The sequence below is a fragment of the Cyprinodon tularosa genome, unplaced genomic scaffold (genome assembly GCF_016077235.1).
Source record: "Cyprinodon tularosa strain WSP-4 unplaced genomic scaffold, ASM1607723v1 ctg1502, whole genome shotgun sequence".
Taxonomy (NCBI): Eukaryota; Metazoa; Chordata; class Actinopteri; order Cyprinodontiformes; family Cyprinodontidae; genus Cyprinodon; species Cyprinodon tularosa.
This window is the reverse complement of record NW_024038335.1, coordinates 16,890-39,492: the sequence shown is the minus strand read 5'-3', so window position 1 is coordinate 39,492 and position 22,603 is coordinate 16,890. Positions and strand designations below refer to the sequence as shown.

The 22,603-nt window shown below is 41.2% G+C and overlaps 1 protein-coding gene across 1 annotated transcript; it reads right to left on the bottom strand.

Annotated features, from left to right (window-relative positions):
- Nucleotides 1–577: 577 nt before the first annotated feature.
- On the bottom strand, nucleotides 578–7,236 carry LOC119779744 (snaclec coagulation factor IX-binding protein subunit A-like). Its single transcript, XM_038279518.1, has 9 exons — nucleotides 7,140–7,236; nucleotides 6,979–7,057; nucleotides 6,851–6,877; nucleotides 6,712–6,756; nucleotides 6,538–6,582; nucleotides 5,495–5,586; nucleotides 4,804–4,929; nucleotides 4,578–4,677; nucleotides 578–995 (listed from the first exon to the last, which is right to left on the bottom strand). Exons 2-9 carry the CDS (start codon nucleotides 7,025–7,027, stop codon nucleotides 925–927), a joined length of 555 nt encoding a protein of 184 aa, XP_038135446.1. The 5' UTR covers nucleotides 7,028–7,057; nucleotides 7,140–7,236; the 3' UTR covers nucleotides 578–924.
- Between the last annotated feature and the right edge of the window lie 15,367 nt (nucleotides 7,237–22,603).

The window sequence follows — 22,603 nt, the reverse complement described above, 5'->3', positions numbered from 1 at the left end:
ATGTCGAACTGTTCTGTGTTATTAATGTTGTATTGAAAACTTTGAAAAAAAAAATAAAAATAAAAAAATAAAAAAGAAAGAAGTTGTCTGATTCAACTGCTGATGGTTCTTCAGAGTTCTAAACTGAATGCTAATGCTCACTGAGCCCGACTGAACCATCCATGCTGTGTTACTGTCTGCTATATTCCTCTTTTTCCATTTATTTGAAGACTTACGTTACTGTGATTGGATTGGCTGATGTCGTTAGTTCCAAGATACCTCAGTGCCGATGTTCTGTCAGACGGTTATACCCGGTCAGACTAGCATACCCATAGTCAATACCCGTTTATCCCTTCAGTTTATCCCTTTAGCTTAAAATACACAGATGTAAACAGGTCTGCTTCCAGAAATCCATTTCAAACCTCATTGACTGGATGATCTGGTGAACTGTAAAGTTTCTTTTTGATCGGCGCCATAGAAATAAACTGAATTAAAGTGAATCATGGTGCAAGTTGGACACTAAGTAGCAGAGACACTGAGTTGTTGCATTTCACTCATATCCTCAACATGCTCACCAGAAATGAAATAATGTGCATGATTCATTTGTTAGACTTCATTGATTTATTATCAGACATATAAAAGGCATTTTCAGTGTTAAACCTTAGAATAGTAATAGAATTAAGGGCACAAGTGCTGGAATTCATCACCTAAAAACAGAACCAACCAGGGCTGGTTGGACACTCCTGTTTCAAGTTCTGCATTATCTGTCCTATTTATAAAAACAAAATGTCCATTTTATCATCACTAACATTCACATAAAAATCACCAATTCATCCATTGTATAAAATATATGCATAAAAAACTATTTCAAAGCAAATACAAAAAGGTTTGTCAGTATGCAAAGAAGAAGGCGTCTCATCTGGACCGTCCAAAGACTGCAGATTATTAACAGCCATATGGGTTCTTGGAGCAAATGAAGTACCTTGTAGTGGAACACGCAGAATTTCTCCAGCCATCTGTAATAAAAATGTATAAACTAATTAGTTCAATGCATCCATTAGTAGAACAGAAATCAGATTTATCTGAGGTTTATCTGTTAGAAAGCTAAAAGATAAAACCCTTCAGGTCAGCCGGAGTACATTCACTATCTGGATCTTTATTCAGGAGCCTAACTTGCAGCCAGTCGTGCACAAACCTTACGAAGGACAGAGGCGGAAAGGGGAAAAAAGGCGTCTAAACTGCACTGTTGTCAATTTAGCGCATGTTTTGCATTTAAGCATAAATGTATAAATGGAGTTGTGTTGGGATCTGGAGAAGTTCCACCTTTCTCCAGCAGAGTTCACCGTGGATCCTCCTGAGCTGAGCCTTCGACACACCTGAGGCGCATCTCATCATCAGAGGATCCACTGCTATATAACCTGCCTTCAGACCTTGCCTCAACGCCGCAGTGTTTATCCAGTTTGGTTAGCACCTGAGCCTAGCTTCTTCTAAGAACCTTTGTTGCTCCTGATTCCTGATTGGATTCTAATCCCTCTTTGTCTCTGCTTTCAGGAATCCAGTTTTCCTTGTAAGCTCTGGATGAGCTTAACCTGCCGAGCCTGCCCTCTGAGCCAAACCTGAAGACTCTTCTCTGGAAACCCATGCTGCTCTGGACTAAGAGCTGGAAACCCAAAGCCAAGGTCTGCCCTCACGCTAGAAGTAAGACGCTGAAGCGGTTATTGGACTCTGCTGAACTAAACAGTCTCTGGACCCAACAGTTCCTCTCTCAAAGCCTAACCCGGACTTCTCAAGGTATAAATCAGAAACTCTCAAACTCAAACTCATCTGCTCCCAAGCTAACTGAGCTGTCATCCTCACAGACTCCAGTGAACCTGCCCCCAGGCCTGAACCAGTTTCTGTGTTTATTCCATGTGCTTGTGCTCAATAAAACTTGTTAAACTTTTCATCCGTTTCCGTGGTGTTCTGCATACTGGGCTTTTCAGAAACCCATCATGACAAGTTGAAATTGAAAGAGTTTATGGGAGAAAAGTTTTAGGGATTATTATAGAAAACAAACTTAGTTGGAAGCCTCACATAGAATATATTAGAAATAAAGCTGCAAAAACTATTGGAAAATTGTTTAAAATAAAATGTTTAATAAATATCAAAGGCCTACATATTATATATTCCCCTTTGGTCATGTCTTATTTGTCTTATTGTTCAGAAGAATGGGGAAATGCAAGTAAAACAATTATTGATAGGTTAGTTAAGTTGCAAAAAAAGCTCTAAAGCTTATTAATAAGGCGGGACGCCATAAAGCAACTGATAAACTCTTCATTCAAAGCGATACATTGAAATTCAAAGATATTGTTTATATAAAAGTACTGGAAGTAATGTATAAAGCAGTGCACAAAAGTCTCCTTTAGGTATTCAGGAATTATTTGAATTAAGAGAGAATAAATCTAATTTGCAAGGTTTGTTTATATTTGTCGACAGGATTTCTAGTCGCAGTCAAGGGCCAAAAAAGGCCAAAGGGCCTTTTTCCATGGCCTCTCCGAACTCCTCCCAGGCCTGAGATTTTGCCTCTACAACCGCCCAGGCCGCGACACACTTGGCCTCAAGGTACCTGCTTGCTGCTTCAGGAGTCCCACAAGCCAGCCAAGCTCGATAAGACTCCTTCTTCAGCTTGACGGCATCCCTTACTATCGGTGTCCACCACCGGGTTCGGGGATTGCCACCACGACAGGCACCGCAAACCTTACGGCCACAGCTACGGGCAGCTGCATCAACAATAGAGGCAGAGAACACAGCCCATTAGGACTCCATGACTTCAACCTCCCCCGGGAACTGATAGAAGCTCTCCCGGAGATGGGAGTTGAACATGTCCCTGACATTCCCAGCAGACCCTCACTACTCGTTTGGGCCTGCCGAGTCTTTCAGGCTTCCTCCTATTCCAGCGTATCCAGCTCACCACCAGGTGGTGGTTGGTGGACAGCTCCGCCCCTCTCTTCACCCGAGTGTCCAAAACATGCGGCCGAAGATCAGAAGATACGACTACAAAGTCGATCATCAACCTTCGGCCTAGGGTGTCCTGGTGCCAAGTGCACCGATGGACATCCTTATGCCTGAACATGGTGTTCATTATGGACAGTCCGTGATTTGCACAGAAGTCCAATAACGAGACACCACTCTGGTTCAGAGCTGGGGGCCCGTTCCTCCCGATCACACCCCTCCAGGTGTCACTGTCATTTCCCACGTGGGCGTTGAAGTCTCCCAGTAGAATGATGGAATCCCCGGGAGGGGCACTTTCTAACACCCTCCCCAGGGATGCTAAGAAGGCCTGGTACTCCGTACTGCCGTTCGGCCCATAGGCCGAAACAACTGTCAGAGTCCTCCCTTCAACCCGAAGGCGAAGGGATGCGACCCTCTCGTCTACCGGGGTGAACTCCAACACGAGACGGCTGAGCTGGGGGGAGACAAGCTGCCTCACCCCCACCCTCCGTCTCTCCCCGCCGGTCACTCCAGAGTAGAGGAGAGTCCAGCCTCTCTCAAGGAGCTGGGCTCCAGAGCCCTGGTTGTGCGTAGAGGCGAGCCCAACTATTTCTAGCTGGTATCGCTCCACCTCCCGCACAAGTTCGGGCTCCTTGCCCGCCAGTGAGGTGACATTCCACGTCCCCAGAGCCAGTCTAAGTGCCCACGGATCAGGTCGCAGAGGTCTCCGCCTCTGGCTGCTGCCCAATCCACTTTGAACCGGTCCCTCATGGTTCCCCCTGCAGGTGGTGGGCCCACTGGGGGATGGCCTCGCGTCGCTCCTTCGGGCTGGGCCCGGCCGGGTCAACAAACCCCAACCCCAGGCCTGGCTCCAGGGTGGGGTCCCGGCTCCGCCGTACCGGGTGACGTCACTTGCCTTGCTGTATTTCTCGTCATGAGGGTTTTTGAACCGCTCTTCGTCTGACCTGTCACCCAGAGCCTGTTTGCCAAGGGAGACCCTACCAGGGGCATTTAGCCCCCGACAACATAGCCTCTGGGATCACCCAGGCACTGAAACCCCTCCATCACGTTAAGGTGGCGGTTCAAGGAGAGGGCTTTAAAATGTAAAAGGATAAAATCCTACGTTGTTATGTATATTTGAATATTTCTATACGTACTGTAAAGAAGCTGGTAGGTTGTAAAGGTTGTACGTATAAAACAGGGTAGGCAAGAAGAAGATTTGCTTCAGCCTGTTCCTTTTTTTGGTCAATTGTAGATTTGTTATAATTGACCAAAAATAAAGTGAAAGTGAAGCATACCTTTTGGCTCCAAAGAGAGCGCTTAGCCATGTGATTTGGCTCCCAGGAGGAGACTTTAGCGCGTTCTGCACCTTAATACAGCTTTGGCCTCCAAAGGTGGGGGGCTTTAGCCCACATAAGGCTACCATGAGCTACTTTAATACGTGTTTTGGGCTCTGACAGGGCACTTTTACACACTTTTATACTCCTCTCCCATCCGTGCACGTCACTAGCAGGTTGATGTAATGGTGATGGATAAAAACCAATCCTTCTTCATGTTACAAAGCCTCTCAAACTGCTTCACATTCTTGTTTTATAGATGTTAACTAGAGTTTTACTAATAATACTTACAGTTAATGTATATGTAAATGCAGGGGTGGCTGGTGCCAGGTGCCTGAATGAACCAGTTGGTGTAGTAGAAATAATTACGATCGATCCACATCCACTCACTCTGAAGATACAAAACATGCATGAGTTACTACTTTCTCTGTCATGTATTCTTGTAGAAAGAGAACTATATTTAGCAGCAGATGGAGAGTTTGATGTGTAAATAATAATAATAAGTTCTGGTGGAGACCTGCAGGTAGAATCCTCCCAGCCATGCACCGGACTGACCCTCCGCTTCGAGCAAACCATTGAGGTAGGTTTTCTGTCTTGGGTCGGTGACTGAAGCCAGCTGGGCTCCCAGCTCATTGCAGTACTCCTAAAAGACACAGATGTTAAAGAGATCAAGATTTTTGTGCATTGTAACTTTGGAGACATTTAATTGTAGATTATTTTCTATCTTTCACAATTACAAAACAAATTCACACACTTGGTTTAAAATCTTCTCATTTTTCATGTTGTTTTTTTTCCTAACACAACTACAGATCAGTAAATCATCTGCTTAGTCACTAATTAGCTTTACAGTTAGCTTTAAAATGATCTGTGACATTGCAGTTATCTTTTTGTCTGTGTTTTAGATTCCCTCACTGCTCTTCTTGATTAGTTATACGTCACATTAAGCGGACGCCATGCTGATCGTTCCTCAGAGAACCACAAGAATATTGAGGCACCATGTTTAATATTCCTGATTTCAGGTTGGATTGCTCCCGATGTTCTACTGAGTGGACCAGATTACTGTTAGCAGACTCAACGTGTTAGGAATATCTGTTAAGATTATCTCAAGAGGCGCTTCCATAATCAGCAGAAGAGGAAGATCAGGGCTTAATATTCTGCGGTGTGAAGCAGCCTTAATGTAAAATCTGCACATTGAGGATTGATGTTACCTCGGCATCAAACCAGGTCTTATAAGATTTGATCAACTTATAGCAGCGGGATTCAAAGGCCGACCAACCAGCTGGACAGACGCTGAAATGAGCTGCAGGACATGGAGAAAAAACATGAAGTGTTGCTTAGATTAATGCAGTGGTTCCCAAAGATTTTCTTCTGGGCCCCCCTTTGGATTACAATAAAATCTCCACGCCCCCCCCACCCCAAAAAAAACAAAAACAATAATCAACTGGGCACACACATCGTTCAACCAGATATAATAAACCTATACACATATTTTGTGTAACTGAAGTTTATTTCACACTTCAGGTTGCAACAAAACAAACTACACCATCTTTACAGTGGAACACTTTTGTGTAACTGTATTTTTTCATAGTTCTATAGTGTAGATTAGAAGAGGATTCTTTTTTGTCTGTGTTATTTTAAACATATTTCTTTTTTTAAATTTTATTTGTAACAATATTTAACTTTGCTATCATCAATACATTAAAAAAGCCTCTGTGAGGAGGATAGAGTGAAAACATTGAACAGCTCCCTGAGAGTTTTTTCTTTGTACTTTAATCCTCCCATCTTTTCAGTGTAGTGAACCTGTTTGTTGCTGCAAATCTTCTCAAATCTGGGCTGCAGTGTCACAACTGTCCATTATGCTCAGTCAAGCAAGCACTGTTTTTTTTTCTTCATTCATCCATACCGCTTCCCGCGCCCCCCCTGCAATGGCATTGCGCCCCCCCCAGGGGGCGTGCCCCACACTTTGGGAACCACTGGATTAATGGATGATCACACTTTGACATTGGTGGTGCTATGAAGAGCATTAGAATAGCATTTTATCATCAACCTGTTAAAACAGAACAGACTAAATCTACTGAGCATCATTTAAACCAAAGCCTTCCCTCCATGACTGTCAGCGCTAACTACAGAGAGCTCATTAGATTTACTACTACTGGAAAACAGTTTGACCAACAGCTTCCCAGATTTGACCGGCTGCTCTAAAGGAAAACCATTGGATGATCAAAAGTGGAAGAGAACAGATTCCACTGACCCTGTTCAGGAGCGCTTTCCTCTGCTTGGACATCTAATGCTGCTTCTACAAAGAAATAAGAAGCAAATGTTGAAGTCAGACACATTAGACGTTCCAGTGTGACTGTTAGCGTGTTCTCAGTCTGCAGGAAAACAACTTGATGGTAAAAACTGAACCAGAAATGATTCCACAGACCTGGTTCAGCAGCGGTTTCCAGGGTTTGGACATCCAGTGCTGCTTCTAGAGAGAAATCAAATCCAAACCTTGAAATCTGACAGATTTAGATGACATCACAGTGTCACTGTCAAGGTGTTTTTGGCCAAATGATACTGACCTAAAGGCTTCTGTTCTTCAGCAGGAGCTTCAGAGAAAATCAGGGAGAACAGTTAGTTCATGATCAATTCTAGAAGGCTGTTAATAGACCAATATAATCCATCACTGAGGGCATGTTTGCATGCAGACCTGAAAATGCAGCACAGAGAAGAACCGAAAGGAGCAAAAGAGTCTTCATGATGATGATGATGATGGTTAATCACTATTTCTATGAAGAAAAAGACAAGTTAGTGTTAAAATACATGATATCAAAGTTAAACTAATTCAAGCTCAGCATGTAAAAGTCTCACCGCTCTGATGAAGATGAGTCACTGTTTAGTTCTCAGGAGGCTAAGAAGTGACAACAGCAGACGGCCGACTCCTTTATAAAGACAAACAAACCCCAATGGATGATATATTAATGAGGGCGGGACATTCAGCAGGTCCTCACTAATGTTTAGAAGTGACGCACAATTTTATCATCATGTTGTTCTTTTTCCTGGCAGTGCAATTTATTTATTAAGCACTTCTCTTTATAATGTTGTTATCTAGAAATACGGAGACCAGAGTGCAAAGTTTAAACATTTATTATTGGTCTTAAAGTTGGACTGTAGTTCTTATTACCCCCATTCTAACATTGTGAACAGGTTTGAAGAGTCTGGATCCATGCTGCTCATCAGCAGCACCAAATTCCTGGGGGTGAACATCACAGACACCCTCACCTGGAAACACCAGGATGAGGATGAGGAGAGCCCACCACTGGTTTATATATGTGGAGGACGCATTCTTCAAAATCCAGCTAAAAGCAGTGGAAGCTTTCATAAGACACATCAACTGGGTTGACCAGAACATCCAGTTCACCAGAGAGGACGCCAACCACAACCAGCTACCTTGTCTGGACTGTTTGGTGAGCATGAAAGGAGATGGAAACCTCAACATTGAAGTCTATAGGAAATCCACTCACACAGACCAATATCTTCTTTTTGACTCACCCCCCCCCCACTGGAACACAAACTCTCCGTCATCAGAACCTTCCAACAGCGGGCCGAGCATGTCGCTACTAAAACAGAAGCACAAAGAACAGAAACACATAGATGCTCTCCAAACCTGTGGAGACCCAAACTGGCCGTTTGTCAAATCATCAAGGAAATCCAAAAGACACGCAGCAGAACATAACGATGAGAAGATTAAACGCATAAACATCCCATATGTTGCTGGAGTCTCTGAAAAACTCAACAGCATTTTCCTCAAACACAAACTCCCAGAACATAGAGTTGATTCCTTCCCTGCTGTCATGGAAGCCCTCATCACTATGCAGGGGACCAAAACATCTGGCCTGGTCAGCCAGGCCAACAATGACCCTAACCACTCCCTTTTCAGAGGCATAGGCCAGTATCGGGTACTGCAGACCAACAAAGACCTCAACGACTCCCCATTACTAAGGGCTGGACCTGTTCTTTCTGTTCAATCTGCATGTTTTCTAAGCCATAACAAGGCTTTGTTGGGCTACTGTCTAAAGCCTGGAACTCAACGCTAAACCAGACATTAGGAATAGAAAAAGCTTCCTGGATGGAAGAGAAACGTCTTCATACTGGAAACAAAGTCCAGTTAGATAGAGAGATAGCTAGATAGCTAGACAGACAGACAGACAGACAGACTTTATTCCGGACTCATGGTCCAATAAATACATACATAAAAATAAAATAAAAATAGTTAATGATAAAAACACAATACAAGTACCATTATCGATTAAATAGGATCTTTAAGAAGACAGGAATACCAGTGTCTCCACAGCTTAGACTGATATCGGATTGCACTACGTGTGGTATCAGTGAGTGACAAAATAATATCGTTTTCAGATGCATTTAACCTACAAATAAACTTATACATTACCTTTCGTAGAACAGCTTGTAGGGTATTAACTCTTTCTGTGACAAACATCTCACTTGCACTGGACCATCTTGGACGTTTCAAAAGTAACCGCATACCATCATTATAGGCCACCTGCAGCCTTTGCAGGTTGACTTTTCTATAGGTAGTCCACAGGTGAGCAGTGTACAGAGAGGTACAATATGCATTAAACAGTTCCACTTTGACTTTATCAGTACATAAACCGAATTTACGTGCAAGGGTATTAGCTTGAGCATACAACAATCTACATTGTCTGCAAATATCATGATCGTCTGACAGATTTTCTGTGATGATGTGCCCAAGATAATTGGTTTTATTTGTTACACCCAGCACAGTATTTGACAGCAAAAAATCTGGAAACTCAGTAGATTTATCTTCCTTACTCCTACAGATCATGATCACACTTTTAGATGGATTGTACTTTATGTCGTGTTCCAGACCATACTCAGAGCAGATGTTTAGTAGTTGCTGTAACCCTGCAGTACTAGGGCTAAATATTACTAAATCATCTGCATACATCAGGTGATTAAGTACCGAGTCACCAGCCACACAACCAGTGTGACAAGCTCTCAACTTGTTTGACAGTTCATCCAGATACAAGTTGATTGTTTTTTTAACTTTTTTGGAGTAAATTTAAAAGCAACTTTTAAAGTGAGAATTAATGATTGCTTATAATATTCTTAATATTTGCCATTATGGATGGATGATGGATTCAGATGGACGCCACAGCAGACAATTCTGAACTCTGGTAGTTTCAGCTTTACAGCTATTTATTACATTTACCAACAATAACCCAAAACCCTTTGCTGGAAGTCATTGAAATGTTTCTGGCTTGTAGCTTTTCTTTCCCCTGAAACAATAAAACTCAACATGTTTCTGGCATCTTTCCAGCTGGCTAACCTGTCAGCATCAGACTAGTGTTAATTTCGTTAACGAAAACTTGACGAAAATATTTTCGTCAACGCACATTTTTCACCAAACGAAAACTAGACGAGACGAGACGAAAATCCCCACTAATAAACAATAACTGGGAGTAAATCAGAAATCATTTTCGTGGACTAATAAAGACGAGACGAAAATGCAGTTCGGTAAATAAAGACTGGACTAAAATCTATGGACATTTTAGTTCACGAACAAAGACGAGACGAAAATTATATATTATTATTTTCTGTTTTTTTCAAATCCTGTCTCGTCTCCTCCTCCGCCTCCTCCTCGTCAGCTCCCACACACCCACTTTCAAACCTGGAGCGGGCACAGAGTAGCCTACTCCGGGACTCGGGAGAAAGAGGAGACGTGATCTATGGACACATTTTCGCTTTTAAGTGGAGAACAAACCCAAATGCTTGATTTTAGTGGAAGGGAAGGAATATGGCCACATGATAGCTGGAAAAAACACAACAAACCTGAAGAGACGCGTCGCAGTTCACCACAAAGACATTACGGTACGTTAACAGAAAGATTGGTGGTGATTGTTTATAATATAACATTAAATCAACGGCTATAATGTCCCAATGATAAACTAACTAATGCTGGCTAACTTTCATAGCATTTAGTATCCAGGCTGGCTACGTTACGTTAGCTTGTTAGCACGTAGCGACGGTAGCCACTTGTTGATAGCATTGTATGTACAGTAAAATTTATGCTAACTTGGATATGTTATACTGGCCGGGCAACTATAGTTTCTGTTAAATTGCAAGTTTGATTAAAGCAGACAGACGTTTTAGGTAATCTAGGAGCTGCAAGTGAATTACAGCTAACACAAAACACCTCGGCAGCTACACATGTATGCTAAATGCTAAAAGGAACTGACACTATTTATCAGGATAAGACAAAATAAAAATAATATGCCACACATAATTCAGAGCAACTTTAACCTAGATTTCTTATACAGAGATCATGAAAAAACGCCCGACCTTGGAAAAACTCATCATACAAGCTGAAGCCTTGGGCGACGCAGCCCTGAGAAAATCAGAAATACTGAAAGAGGATTACATTCGTCTGCTGAATTTAGTTGATGGTCTTAATGTCAAGGTGTTTCTCAGCGGCCCTCACGTGCCCATTAATTGTGGAGATGAAATGTTTTCCAGAGTTCTGATGTTAAACAAATGGCTGGATGCAACATGCAAACAAACAACTGTAACGTTCATAGACAATTTTAACATCTTTTGGGAGAGGAGACATTTGTTCAACAGAGATGGTTTCTCTTTAAATAGGTCAGGAGCGAAACGGCTGATATCAAACATTTTCTATTCTGTGAACCATGCACCATTAGCTTTGTTCCAAAACAAAGTACAACCAGTGCCTAAACAAACGATAAGCCCAGTAAAGCTCGAACAAGCCAAGATAAAGATGGCCAAAAAGATGACACAGAAAGAGCCTACATCAGAACTACAGGAGGATTCATCCCAGATCTCAGCAGGACAAAAAGACGACTCCCCTTTAAATTACCAAAAACCTCCATCCCCACAGACACCAGTCCAGACTTCCCCCTCTCCCCCACAAAGCCCAGATGTTCCTTTTCTGGAATTTTCTCATAACATGAACAAAGTTTTCAAGATTGGCCTACAGTTGACATCCTCTCCACATAGCCATTCCGAAAGCCGCAGCTATGTGAAAAAACCAGCATCTTCTAAAAGCAGCAGAGCCCCAGATCCTCCTCTACATATCACGGAACGTCAGGACCTTCAGATAACTTCTCCGTGATCCACACCGGGCCCCGGCAACAAGCTTATCAGACATAACAGTTTCCAGCATCAGCTTGGGCCTTACACTGGAGCTTATGGAATATCTGTGATGATACGTGGCAGAAATCAGAAAAACAAAATGGAAACAAACAGGAACAGACACTTAAGAGTCATAAACTGTCAGATGCAGCCTGCTACAGAGACAACATCAACCACTAATTCATATAAACTGGCTTTATTAAACATTAGATCTCTGTCAGGAAAATCCCTTTTAATTAATGACTTTATTATTGACAATAATGTTGATGTTATGTTTTTAACAGAAACGTGGTTACATGGACTTAATGAAGCACATATTCTGTTGGAGTCGTCTCCTCCAAACTACAATTTTCTTTGCGAGAGCAGACAGCAAAGGAAAGGTGGAGGAGTGGCAACATTGTTTAATGACTCACTGAAGTGGAAAAAGGTGTTTTTGGGAAAATTTGACTCTTTTGAACATTTGGCTCTGCAGGTAAAGAGCCCGGTACGAACTATGTTTCTAAATGTTTACAGGCCTCCTAAGTCCACGTCAAACTTTTTTAATGATTTTAGTGACCTCCTGTCTGTGATATGACTGTTTAATTATTGTGGGAGACTTTAATTTTCACGTTGACAACCCTGAAGACAGAAGTGCAAAAGAACTGTGTGACACACTTAGAAACTTTGGTTTAACTCAACATGTTAAACAACCAACGCACAAACAGGGACATATTTTAGACTTGATCATCACTAAAGGTCTGAAGATTTCTAAAGTCAGTGTTACTGATGTTGCCCTATCCGATCACTTTTCTGTTACCTTTGAGGGCATCATTTCCAGTGACTCATTTAGCCAAAGGGACATCATAAGAAAACGCACCTTTAAGGAAAATGCCACAGAAACTTTTATTCAAGCTTACTCTGCTACTTCAACCTTGGGGTGCAACTCAGTAGAAGAGCTAGTAGATAACTTTCAGTCTAAAGTCTCAGACATCATTAGCTGCATTGCTCCAATTAAAGTGAAAGTCTTTTCCGGAAAGAAAAAATCTCCTTGGAGAAGTGCTCCAGCAGTTAGAAGTGAAAAAAGGGAGTGTCGTAAAGCTGAACGCAGGTGGAGAAAGACGAAACTCCAGGTTCACTATGACATCTATAAAGAGAGACTTTACAGATATAGCTTACAACTGAAAAATGCAAGAGAATCTTTCTTCTCTGAAATCATTAACAAGAACATTAATAATACTCGTGCTTTATTTGCCACAGTCGACAAGCTAACAAATCCTCCTGAGTCCGTGGCTCCTGAACTCCACTCCACCCGGGCCTGCAATGAATTTGCTAATTTCTTTACTGAGAAAATCCTAAAGATCAGAGGATCAGTTTATACATCCATATCAAGTTCAGTACCAAAGTTGTCTCCAACTGGAATTGATCTTGGCCAAATGTCCCAATTCAGCCAAATAAACTATAAAAGCTTAGAGGAAATCATTCAGCAGCTAAGTTCCTCCTCCTGCTGCCTTGATGTTCTACCCACAGCTTTCTTTAAGAAAGTTTGGCCTGTCATAGCGTCTGATTTGACTCAGATAATAAACACGTCCCTTCTGTCAGGTGTTTTCCCGCAGTCCCTAAAAACAGCAAATATAAAACCACTGCTGAAAAAGAACAGTTTAGACAAACTACTACTCCAGAACTACAGGCCCATATCAAACCTCCCCTTTATCAGTAAGATTATTGAAAAAGCAGTGTTTCAACAATTAAACACTTTCTTAGATATGACCAGCCGCTTTGACGTGTTCCAGTCAGGTTTCCGTGCTCACCACAGTACAGAGACCGCCCTTACCAAGGTGTTGAATGACATCCGTATAAATACAGACTGCGGAAGAACCACAGTGCTGGTTCTATTGGACCTCAGTGCAGCATTCGATACTGTCGATCACTCCATCCTTTTAGAGCGCCTGGAAAACTGGGTCGGCCTCTCTGGTACAGCTCTCAACTGGTTTAAATCCTACTTAAAGGACAGGGACTTTTTTGTGTCAGTAGGCAACTTTACATCAGAGATGACAAAAATCACATGTGGGGTTCCCCAAGGGTCCATCCTGGGTCCCCTCCTATTCAGTATCTACATGCTCCCTCTGGCTCAGTTAATAAAAAACAACAACATCAGCTACCATAACTATGCAGACGACACACAGCTTTACATCACCATGTCACCAGGTGACTATGAACCAATTCAAGCACTGAGGAAATGCTTAGAAGAAATCAATGCCTGGATGTGCCATAATTTTCTTCAACTGAATAAAAACAAAACTGAAGTAATAATCTTTGGACCAATAGAGGAGAGATCTAAAGTTAGCACACAGCTTCAGTCGCTTCAGCTAGTAACCACTGATCAGGCCCGAAGTCTAGGTGTAGTGCTGGATTCAGACTTGAACCTCCAAAAGCATTTAAAGACAATTACAAGGTCGGCTTTCTATCACCTGAAGAACATTTCCAGGATTAAAGGACTAATGTCTCAGCATGATCTGGAAAAACTAATCCATGCGTTTATTTTTAGTCGAATTGATTACTGCAACGGTGCAACGGTATCTGGAACAAACTTCCAGAAAACTGTAAAAGTGCGGAAAGCCTGAGTTCCTTTAAATCAAGACTAAAAACACATTTGTTTAGGATTGCCTTCGACTGTTCCAGTTAAACAATTCAACAAAAACATGTTTTCTTTAATCCAACTGTTTTTAATATTCTTTTTTTGTTTCTGCATTTTTTATTTTATTTTATTTTATTTGTTTTTTATTTTTTCCTACTTGCTTTGATTCAATGTTTTATCTTCCTGTATTTTAATCATGTAAAGCACTTTGCATTGTCTTTGTACTGAATTGTGCTATACAAATAAATTTGCCTTGCCTTGCCTTGCCTTACAAAATAGTCATTGCTAGGGGAACCACTGCAGGGATGTCTTTATTTGGTGACATAAAATGCTGCTCTGTTTATCTGCATATTACTATTACAAGGACATTTGAATTGAATTGGCATCAATATTAATACAACCAAAATGCATGCACACATAAAAATGTCTGCAATTTATTCCTGCATAAAATGATAGTTAGGTTGTTTGTATGAGTTTGAAATGGATGGTCAAATGTAGTTTTTATAGAGACTTAGTTTTTGTTAAGGAAAAAAAGAGACCTATATGCTACTTATACACTTGGAATTCGTGTTATGCTGTGCATCTATCCTAACATTGTATTAATTTCTGTTCCAGATTGAAGATACACCACCACCAACAACAACAACAACCTACCAGCCACCCAGAAACAATGACAGGCCAGCTAAAGCTGGCAGGAAAGCACTTTTGTTGTATCAGTTGGAGTTTTTTTTGTTTTTTAACAACATTGACCTCAAATCTATTTATTTTATTATTCAATGTGAACTAGCTTTAAACAGCCAGCACTTGTGTAAAGTTCATAAGACACTTTATTTTATTTATTTGTTTCCTTTGCCAGGTGTGTTTTATTTGTTTTAATGCAAGCATTTGTGTTTGTGTTCAAAATAAATATGCAAATATTGTCAGAACATCTTCCATGTCTGCATGTGTTCCTTAAAATTGTGTTTTTTATTAAAAAGATGAGAGAAAATGTTGAAATAATTTTAGGAAATCTTAAACGTTATCTGCTGACAAAAAAGTAAAAGGTTAAAATTCTGTCCTGACTAAAACTAGACTAAAATGTTGACAGTTTTTGTTGACTAAAACTAAACTAATAAAATTATGTTTTCTTGGACTAAAATAAAGACTAAAATGCTCTGACTTAAGTCGACTAAAACTAGACTAAATAAAAATGCGATGATGTCGACTAAATGTGATAAAAACTAACAAACGATGCTGAAACTGGACTAAGACTAAAACTAAATTTAAAAATGGCTGCTAAAATTAACACTACATCAGACTGATATAAACTTGTTTTGTTTTTATTATACTCATGAAATATAAACTAGTGTGTCACCAACTTAACCACCTGATCTGTCTTAACAGCCACAACAAGATGAGTGTATTTATATCATAGATTTCAGTGGGAAAACAAAGAAACTATTCAGTTCTGCACATGATGAGTTTAAGAAACGCCTAACACAGAAAAATGCAAATTACAAAATCTTGAGAAATTTGGTATGTGGTGAACAACAAGTTGGGGCAGCACCGAGTCTGACCACGTATATATTAATTGTCCGGATGAAACTAATTATTTTGATGGTTTTTATTGTTTTTAAATACCAAAAGGTCGTAATGAAAATGACCTTAAATTAAATAAAACTAACAAGTCTATTTTTAAAATGTGGAAAGAGTAAAAAGTAGAGATAAAATCAGGCTAAGAAAAAAAAGGACCCAGTATTTGAGATGCAGACAAGTGGCTCCATGTTACGTGTTTTTTCTCTGGCCAGAAGTTCGATGGCAAATCCTCCCGGTTAGTGACATTGTCACGGTGCGGTATCGGCTGTTGATCAAGTCCCAGTGCTGTATCTGGTGTTTGTCACAACGCGCTATTATCCAAGTCATCTTGAAAACATTCTTCTTCCAAATGTTGGCTACATATTACGGGTTTTTCTCTGGCCAGAAGTTCGATGGCAAATCCTCCCTCTTCAAGTTGGCGATCCAACGACCAACCCGTCCGTGGAGGATCAGGAATCAGAAAGGTGGAATAACTCTTTTTTTCACTTTTACCCGATGTATTCCAGCATCCAGCTGCCATGCACGTGGGCATTGTCAGTTTCACTATAGCTCTGGTGAATTTCAATGGTGAAGTCCTCTGGAAATCTTCAATAATTGTTGTTGATTGCAGATGTGTCTAGTAGTTCCCATTGATTTAGCTTGGAAAGCGGGGAGAATGGCGCTAGGCTTACCGCACCGTGACGTCACTGCTGGAAGATGGCAGGAGGGAGGGGCTACTATATTTGGGCAAAAATGGCCGCTCCCAGACTCGGTGATCGTGACGAAAATTATTTATATTTTTTTACTGATTAACGCTAAATTCATTAAATCACCGCCAACGTATTCGTTTTAGGTATAAATGATGATCAATTGATTATTTCTTGCTGACCAGACTTCTCCTTTAAACTAGTGCCAGAGCGTGCACGATCCCATTTCTCCTTGTGCACGCTCTGTTTAACAGTTGCTGTTTGCATCGCTCATAGAAGCCGGACTCACCAGCAGTTAGTGAAAATGGGGACGAACACGTCGGACGGTCAGGGATGGTCACGCACAGGAGCAGACAGGATCAGGTGGAGCTGAGCAGGCTCAGTGGAAGAGGGTAGCAGAGACAGGACGTGGAACCAGAACTTGATGCAGGACCTTTAAACTGGTCTCCTCCCTGGAGCCAGGCTTACTGAGATAAAAACTGAACCTCCCCCCATAATGAGCCAAAAACTCAGAGGACTCAGCAGGGGAGGAACAGTGGACGATCAGGAGACGAGACAAACACTAAAACCCTCTTTCCACTGGCTGCTAGGATCCAGGATATGAACTATGAAATAAACTGAACAGACAGGCTAACAGAAAAACAGTTAATGATCTGGCCCTGAATGCTCAGGCTGAACTGAATATAAACCAGAGGAAACAGGTGAGAGGAATAAATAATAATTGAGGCAGGGAGGGAAAACGACAGGTGAGAGGAATGACTAATTAAGGGAGAGCAAACAGGCCAGATCATGACAGTTTATGAAAAACCAATGAATAACATGGCCATTTATTTTTACTTACCAACCATAGAATTCTGTCACCAAAGAGCATAAAAACATCAACCATGTTTTGATAACCTTCTTAAGGGATATAATGTTTATGGTCTGCAGTAAAGATCAAGAAAAAACAACAACCCAGTTTCCAGTCAGCCGAGTAAATCATTCTACGATCACAGAACGTCACGTTTCCAACAAAGAAGTCATTCAATAAAGGAGAGCAAAGTTTTACACCCTGAACGTGACATTTAGATACGCTATAACCATTTACAGTTATACGAGTGTGAAAATATGATTAAATATGACACTGTGAATGAGTTTATGTGTGTTGCATCAAGGCCATGAGGATCTCAGCTGGCAATGCAACTACAGGCAGAAGGTTTTAAGCAAAGAGGTTTGAGGCGTCAGATTGAACCACACACATCCTAAATCTACTGAACGTCGCCTCCTCTACTCATCATCAGCTGAACTAGGAATGATTTTAATGGAATAGAAATTTCATTCATTTTGCAAAACAATTAGGTTGAAAGCATAGAGGTAGACATAAGTATCCAAAATGTGTAAAACAATAAAAAGGTTTAAGAAAATAATCATTCCAAAAGGCAAAAAAAAAAACATCATAGGAAATAAACAGCTTATGAGCAGAAATTAAAACATTTATTTTATTTTATTTTATTTTATGGAAGTCCCTTTCTGAATACATTTTCCTGCAGCCTTATCTTGCAGGCTCTTCATGTACTGGAATCACCATCATTGTTGATAAGGAGAAATATCCTTCCTCCTTCATAGAACAAGGAGAAAGCAGCTAGTCTATGATTCAAGAAATACCATCTTGGATGGAAGGAGATTTACTGATGGGCATTAACCCACCTAGCAAAAATTGGCTGAAAAGACAACATGATTAACGTCCAAACAACGGCTACATTTTTTGCAAAGCGAAAGGTGAAAAGTTTTTTTTTTTGTTTTTTAGATCATTGGAAAAACATCTTTTCAAAGTCTATTATTGGACTAAAGTGGGATTAAATCAGATGGAAGAAACACAGCCCAAATTTTTACAACTATTTTTGGACTTAAACTTTAGACTTAGACTCTGTTAGAATTCATGGGCTGGATCCTTCAAGGACGCGGTCTACCTAGACTGGATCCTTCAAAGTCCTTGAAAATAAGGAGACCGGAAGAGTTTTGGCTGTGAATTTAAACAGGTCTACCCTTCGCCGGGTTTTACTGCCGTATGCACTGTTGCTTAGCAACCGTGACAATTGACACACAAAGCAGGAAAAGAATGAATACCGAAGTTTTTAAAACTTTGTTTATTTATTTATTTTTTATTGTAATGTGAACAAAGACTGATGAGAATCCAGAGTGGAATAAAGGTTCCAACCACCGGGAGCAGGAACAAATAAAATCAAATGTAATGATAGAAACCTTAGTCAGTTAAATAACATGCTGCCGTCATTGTCACAGTCTTGGTTTGTTAGTTCCTGTTTTCTTGGTTTTCCATTTGTTGTCCTCTGCTGCCCTCTTGTGTCATCTTTCCCTAGCTCTGTTTTCTGTTCTGCCCTCACCTGTTTTCAATCCCCTCATTAGCCCTCTCTTTGTCTCTGTCCCCTTTAAAAGCCCTCCCTCTTCAGTTCCTGTTTGCTGGATCCTCGTCTAACGTCTGTCTGCTTACCTCGTCTCTCCCTGGCTCCTAGAGTTTGGTTTTCCCCTGATGTCTCCCTGGTTCTGGTTCGTCTGTTATTTCTGTTGGATTTTTGATTCCTGCCTCAGTTCCTGTGAAAATCATTAAACCCACCTAAATTCACCTCTGCCTACAGTACTTGCCTCTGCATTTGGGTCCTCAAACCAACACCAAATCCTGACAGTCATTCTGCACATCTCTGATGTTGCTGCTATTTTCATATATCCATTACTGGAAAAATGTCCATAGCTGCATATTGCTTATATCCTTAAAAAACCTGGTTGGAACTGGATCTAACATCCAAGTTGAAGGCTTAGATGAAGACAATAGTTTTGCTAACTCTGAAAGTTCAACTGGATCAAAGCAGTCTAAACCCGGTTCAGATTCCATGACTACCTCAGATGCCGCCTCACCCTCCAGAGACAAATCAATCCTTATAGAGGAGTGCTAATGATCTTATTTTTAATAAGATCAGTCTTAATTATAAAGAATCCTAGAAAATCACTACTGCTAAGAGTAGGTGGAATGGACGGTTCAACTAAGCTATGGCTCAGGGTGAGTTTGGCAACTGTATTAAAAAGAAATCTAGGATTATTCTTACTCTCCTCTATTAATGAGGAGAAGTATGCTGCTATTTTTTAACGGTTTTCATTTTCAGAGGAGCAGCGTTGTCTAAGGCAATACGCAGAGAACTAGCAACCCCATCAACAAAATCATCAACCTGTGAGGGGGAATAAGCTATGCTTTTGCACTCTGCAGCACTGCTCAGCGACACAGAGGAGAGAGAAAGTGAAGCAGATTCTTTAAAATGTATAACTGCACTATCTGATTGTTAGGTTTATTCAATGATGATTATAAAGTTAATGTGTGCGCATATGAAACTGATTGAGGAAATGAGATGCTTTACATGTTTACTGCAAACTGTCATGCAACAGTGGTGGAAAATTACTGATGTTTGTGCAAGGCTAATCACAGTTATCAGAAGACCACGCTGCTCTGTGATTCAATCAGAGGAGCATTCTGTCCTATGACCTGATCAATTGCCTTGTCAGAAGAACACTCTGTTTTGTAACCCACCCCATGTGTTATGATCTGCTAATAAAAAGGCTCTGCAGAGGAAGTCTGTCAGAGAGTAGTGAGTTGGGTTTAACTCTCTCCTTCTGAAGAGGCTGTTAAAAATCCCTTTTCTGTGTGGACTCAGTTCCTCTTTTACGAACCTACATTTTTTAAACTAACACTGATAATGACCTACTAAAATTGAACCTTCTTTTGGGGGATGAGAACTCTGTTAAAGTAATCCTGAAGGTTATTAGAAAGTGGTCAGAGAGGACAGGGTTGTGAGGAAATACTGTTATTTCTTCACATTCTATGCCGTATGTCAGCACAAGATCCAAAGTATGAAGATGAGAATGTGTGGGACTATTCACATTTTGAACAAAGCCAATAGTGTCTAAGATAGCATTAAAGGCTGCTCTTAAGCTAGCGCCTTCAATGTCAGCATGGATGTTAAAATCTCCCACTATGATGACCCTGTCAGTATTTAATACCAAATCAGAAAGGAACTCTGAAAACTCATCTAAACATTCAGAGTAAGGACCTGGTGGACGATACAAAGTTACAAAAAGAAGAGGTTTTCTTGCTCTGCAATTTGGATGAGGGAAATTAAGGGTTAAATGTTCAAAAGAGTTGTAGGTATTAACTGTTTTGGGAGTAATCAGTAAGTCAGACTGGAAGATTGTTGCTACTCCTCCTCCTCGCCCAGAACTTCTGGGGATGTGAAAATTTAAATAGCTTGAAGGAGTTGCCTCATTTATGGTCACATAATCCTCTTGCTGCAGCCAGGTTTCTGTAAGGCAACATAAGTCAATAGCTACGTTTACATGGACACAAATAATCAGATTGAAGGCCTGATCAGATCAAAAATGTTTCATGTAAACATGTCAGACTTAAGATTCTAATCCGATTCGGTCCGATCGGAAATAAATTGAATTCCGAAAGAGAGAGGTGGTTTTTGCCGATCGCCATTCTGATTGGCGTCCATGTAAACACCCATTTGGATCTAAAGAGTAAAATAATCTTCACTGCGCATGTGTGCGACGTCAGCGTGACGTTTTTCCGCCTTGTCAACAACAGGAAACCACCGGTCGCTCTCGCTCTAGGAACGCCGACTTATACACTCAAGTTCATTTAAAGCTGCAGGAAGCAGGAATTTATCCTCCTCCTCTTCCTCTTTTCTCTCTCCACAGCCCACTCACTCTCCCACACCGGTTCAATCGCTCATTCTCTACATTTTCTCTCGGACATTTCGCTGCCAAGCGCTTTTTTCCTCCTCTCTCCGTTTTTCTTTCCGCTCGCTCCGAGCGCATCGTTTGTCAGGCCTCCCAAAAACCAGACGCAGACAGAACTGACAAGTTTGGCAGGAAGTTCTGCGCATGCTTAAAAGATTTAATCTGATCCAACGCTTGGTACATGTATACACACGTCATGATCGGATCATTTCATTTAGTGTCCATGTAAACGGAGATTTTGAATTTCCTATCAACCAAGGTTTGGATCGGATCGGGGAAATTTTGCGCATGTAAATGTAGCTAATGTGATTATCACAAATCAAGTCATTAACTAGCAGACTTTTAGAGGAAAGAGATCTTATGTTAAACAGACCACATTTAATCATTTTAACTTTTCCCCCAATTGGAGTTATTTTAATTAGATTATCATGATTTATTCCTTTGGGAATATTTGATAATTTATTAGATTTTGTGCGTGGTTAACACACTGTCTGGATGGAGTAAAGAGTGGGTAACAGTAGAGAAGCTGCAGAGATGTGTGTTAAACTACAACTCTGCTTCCTGGTCTGCACCCTGGGGGGTCAGGGTTTTGGAGGACTAATAAATGTGGCCAGATTCCTAGAAAGAAGAGCTGCACCATCCAAAGTGGGATGGATGCCGTCTCTCCGAATCAGACCAGGCTTTCCCCAAAAGGATTGCCAATTATTAATGTAGCCCACGTTGTTTTCAGGACACCACCTAGACAACCAGCGGTTGAATGACGACATGCGGCTAAACATGTCATCACTGGTCAGATCAGGGAGGGGACCAGAGAAAATTACAGAGTCCCACATTATTTTGGCAAACTTACACACCGAAGCAACACTAATTTTAATGACCTCCGATCGGCGTAACCGGGTGTCATTACCACCAGCGTGAATAACAAGACCCCCTCTGGCTCTTGGCTTTGAATAGAAATCCTTTCCATAAAGTTTATGAACAGGACCAGTGAAGGCAGCCCTGCTGGAGTCCAACATGCAATGGGATCAGGTCTGACTTAATGCCGGTAATGCTGACCAGACTCCTGCTCCCATAGTACAGAGACTGGATGGCCCATAGAAAGAATTCCCAGACTCTACTCCCACTGGGCACCACGAGTGACAATGTCTTCTGCATGTTTACAAAACACATGTGGTATTGTTGGGCAAACTCCCATTATACCTGAGCAACCTATAGAGACTGCAAAGCTGCTCCAATGATCCACGGCTGAGGTGAAAACCACACTGCTCCTCCTGAAGCCAAGGTTTGACAGTCAGCTGGACTCTACAGTACCCTACAGTTGGTCACCCCCTCTGTGTTCTGGAGACGGTGACTTCTCCTGCAGAGGTGCCACCACCTGAGTCTGGCTATCCAGGGCTACTTTCCCCAACCTCCAAATTATGTTGAAGAGGCATGTTAGCCAAGACAGCCAGACAACTCCTTGAGCCCTAATGTACGGCTGA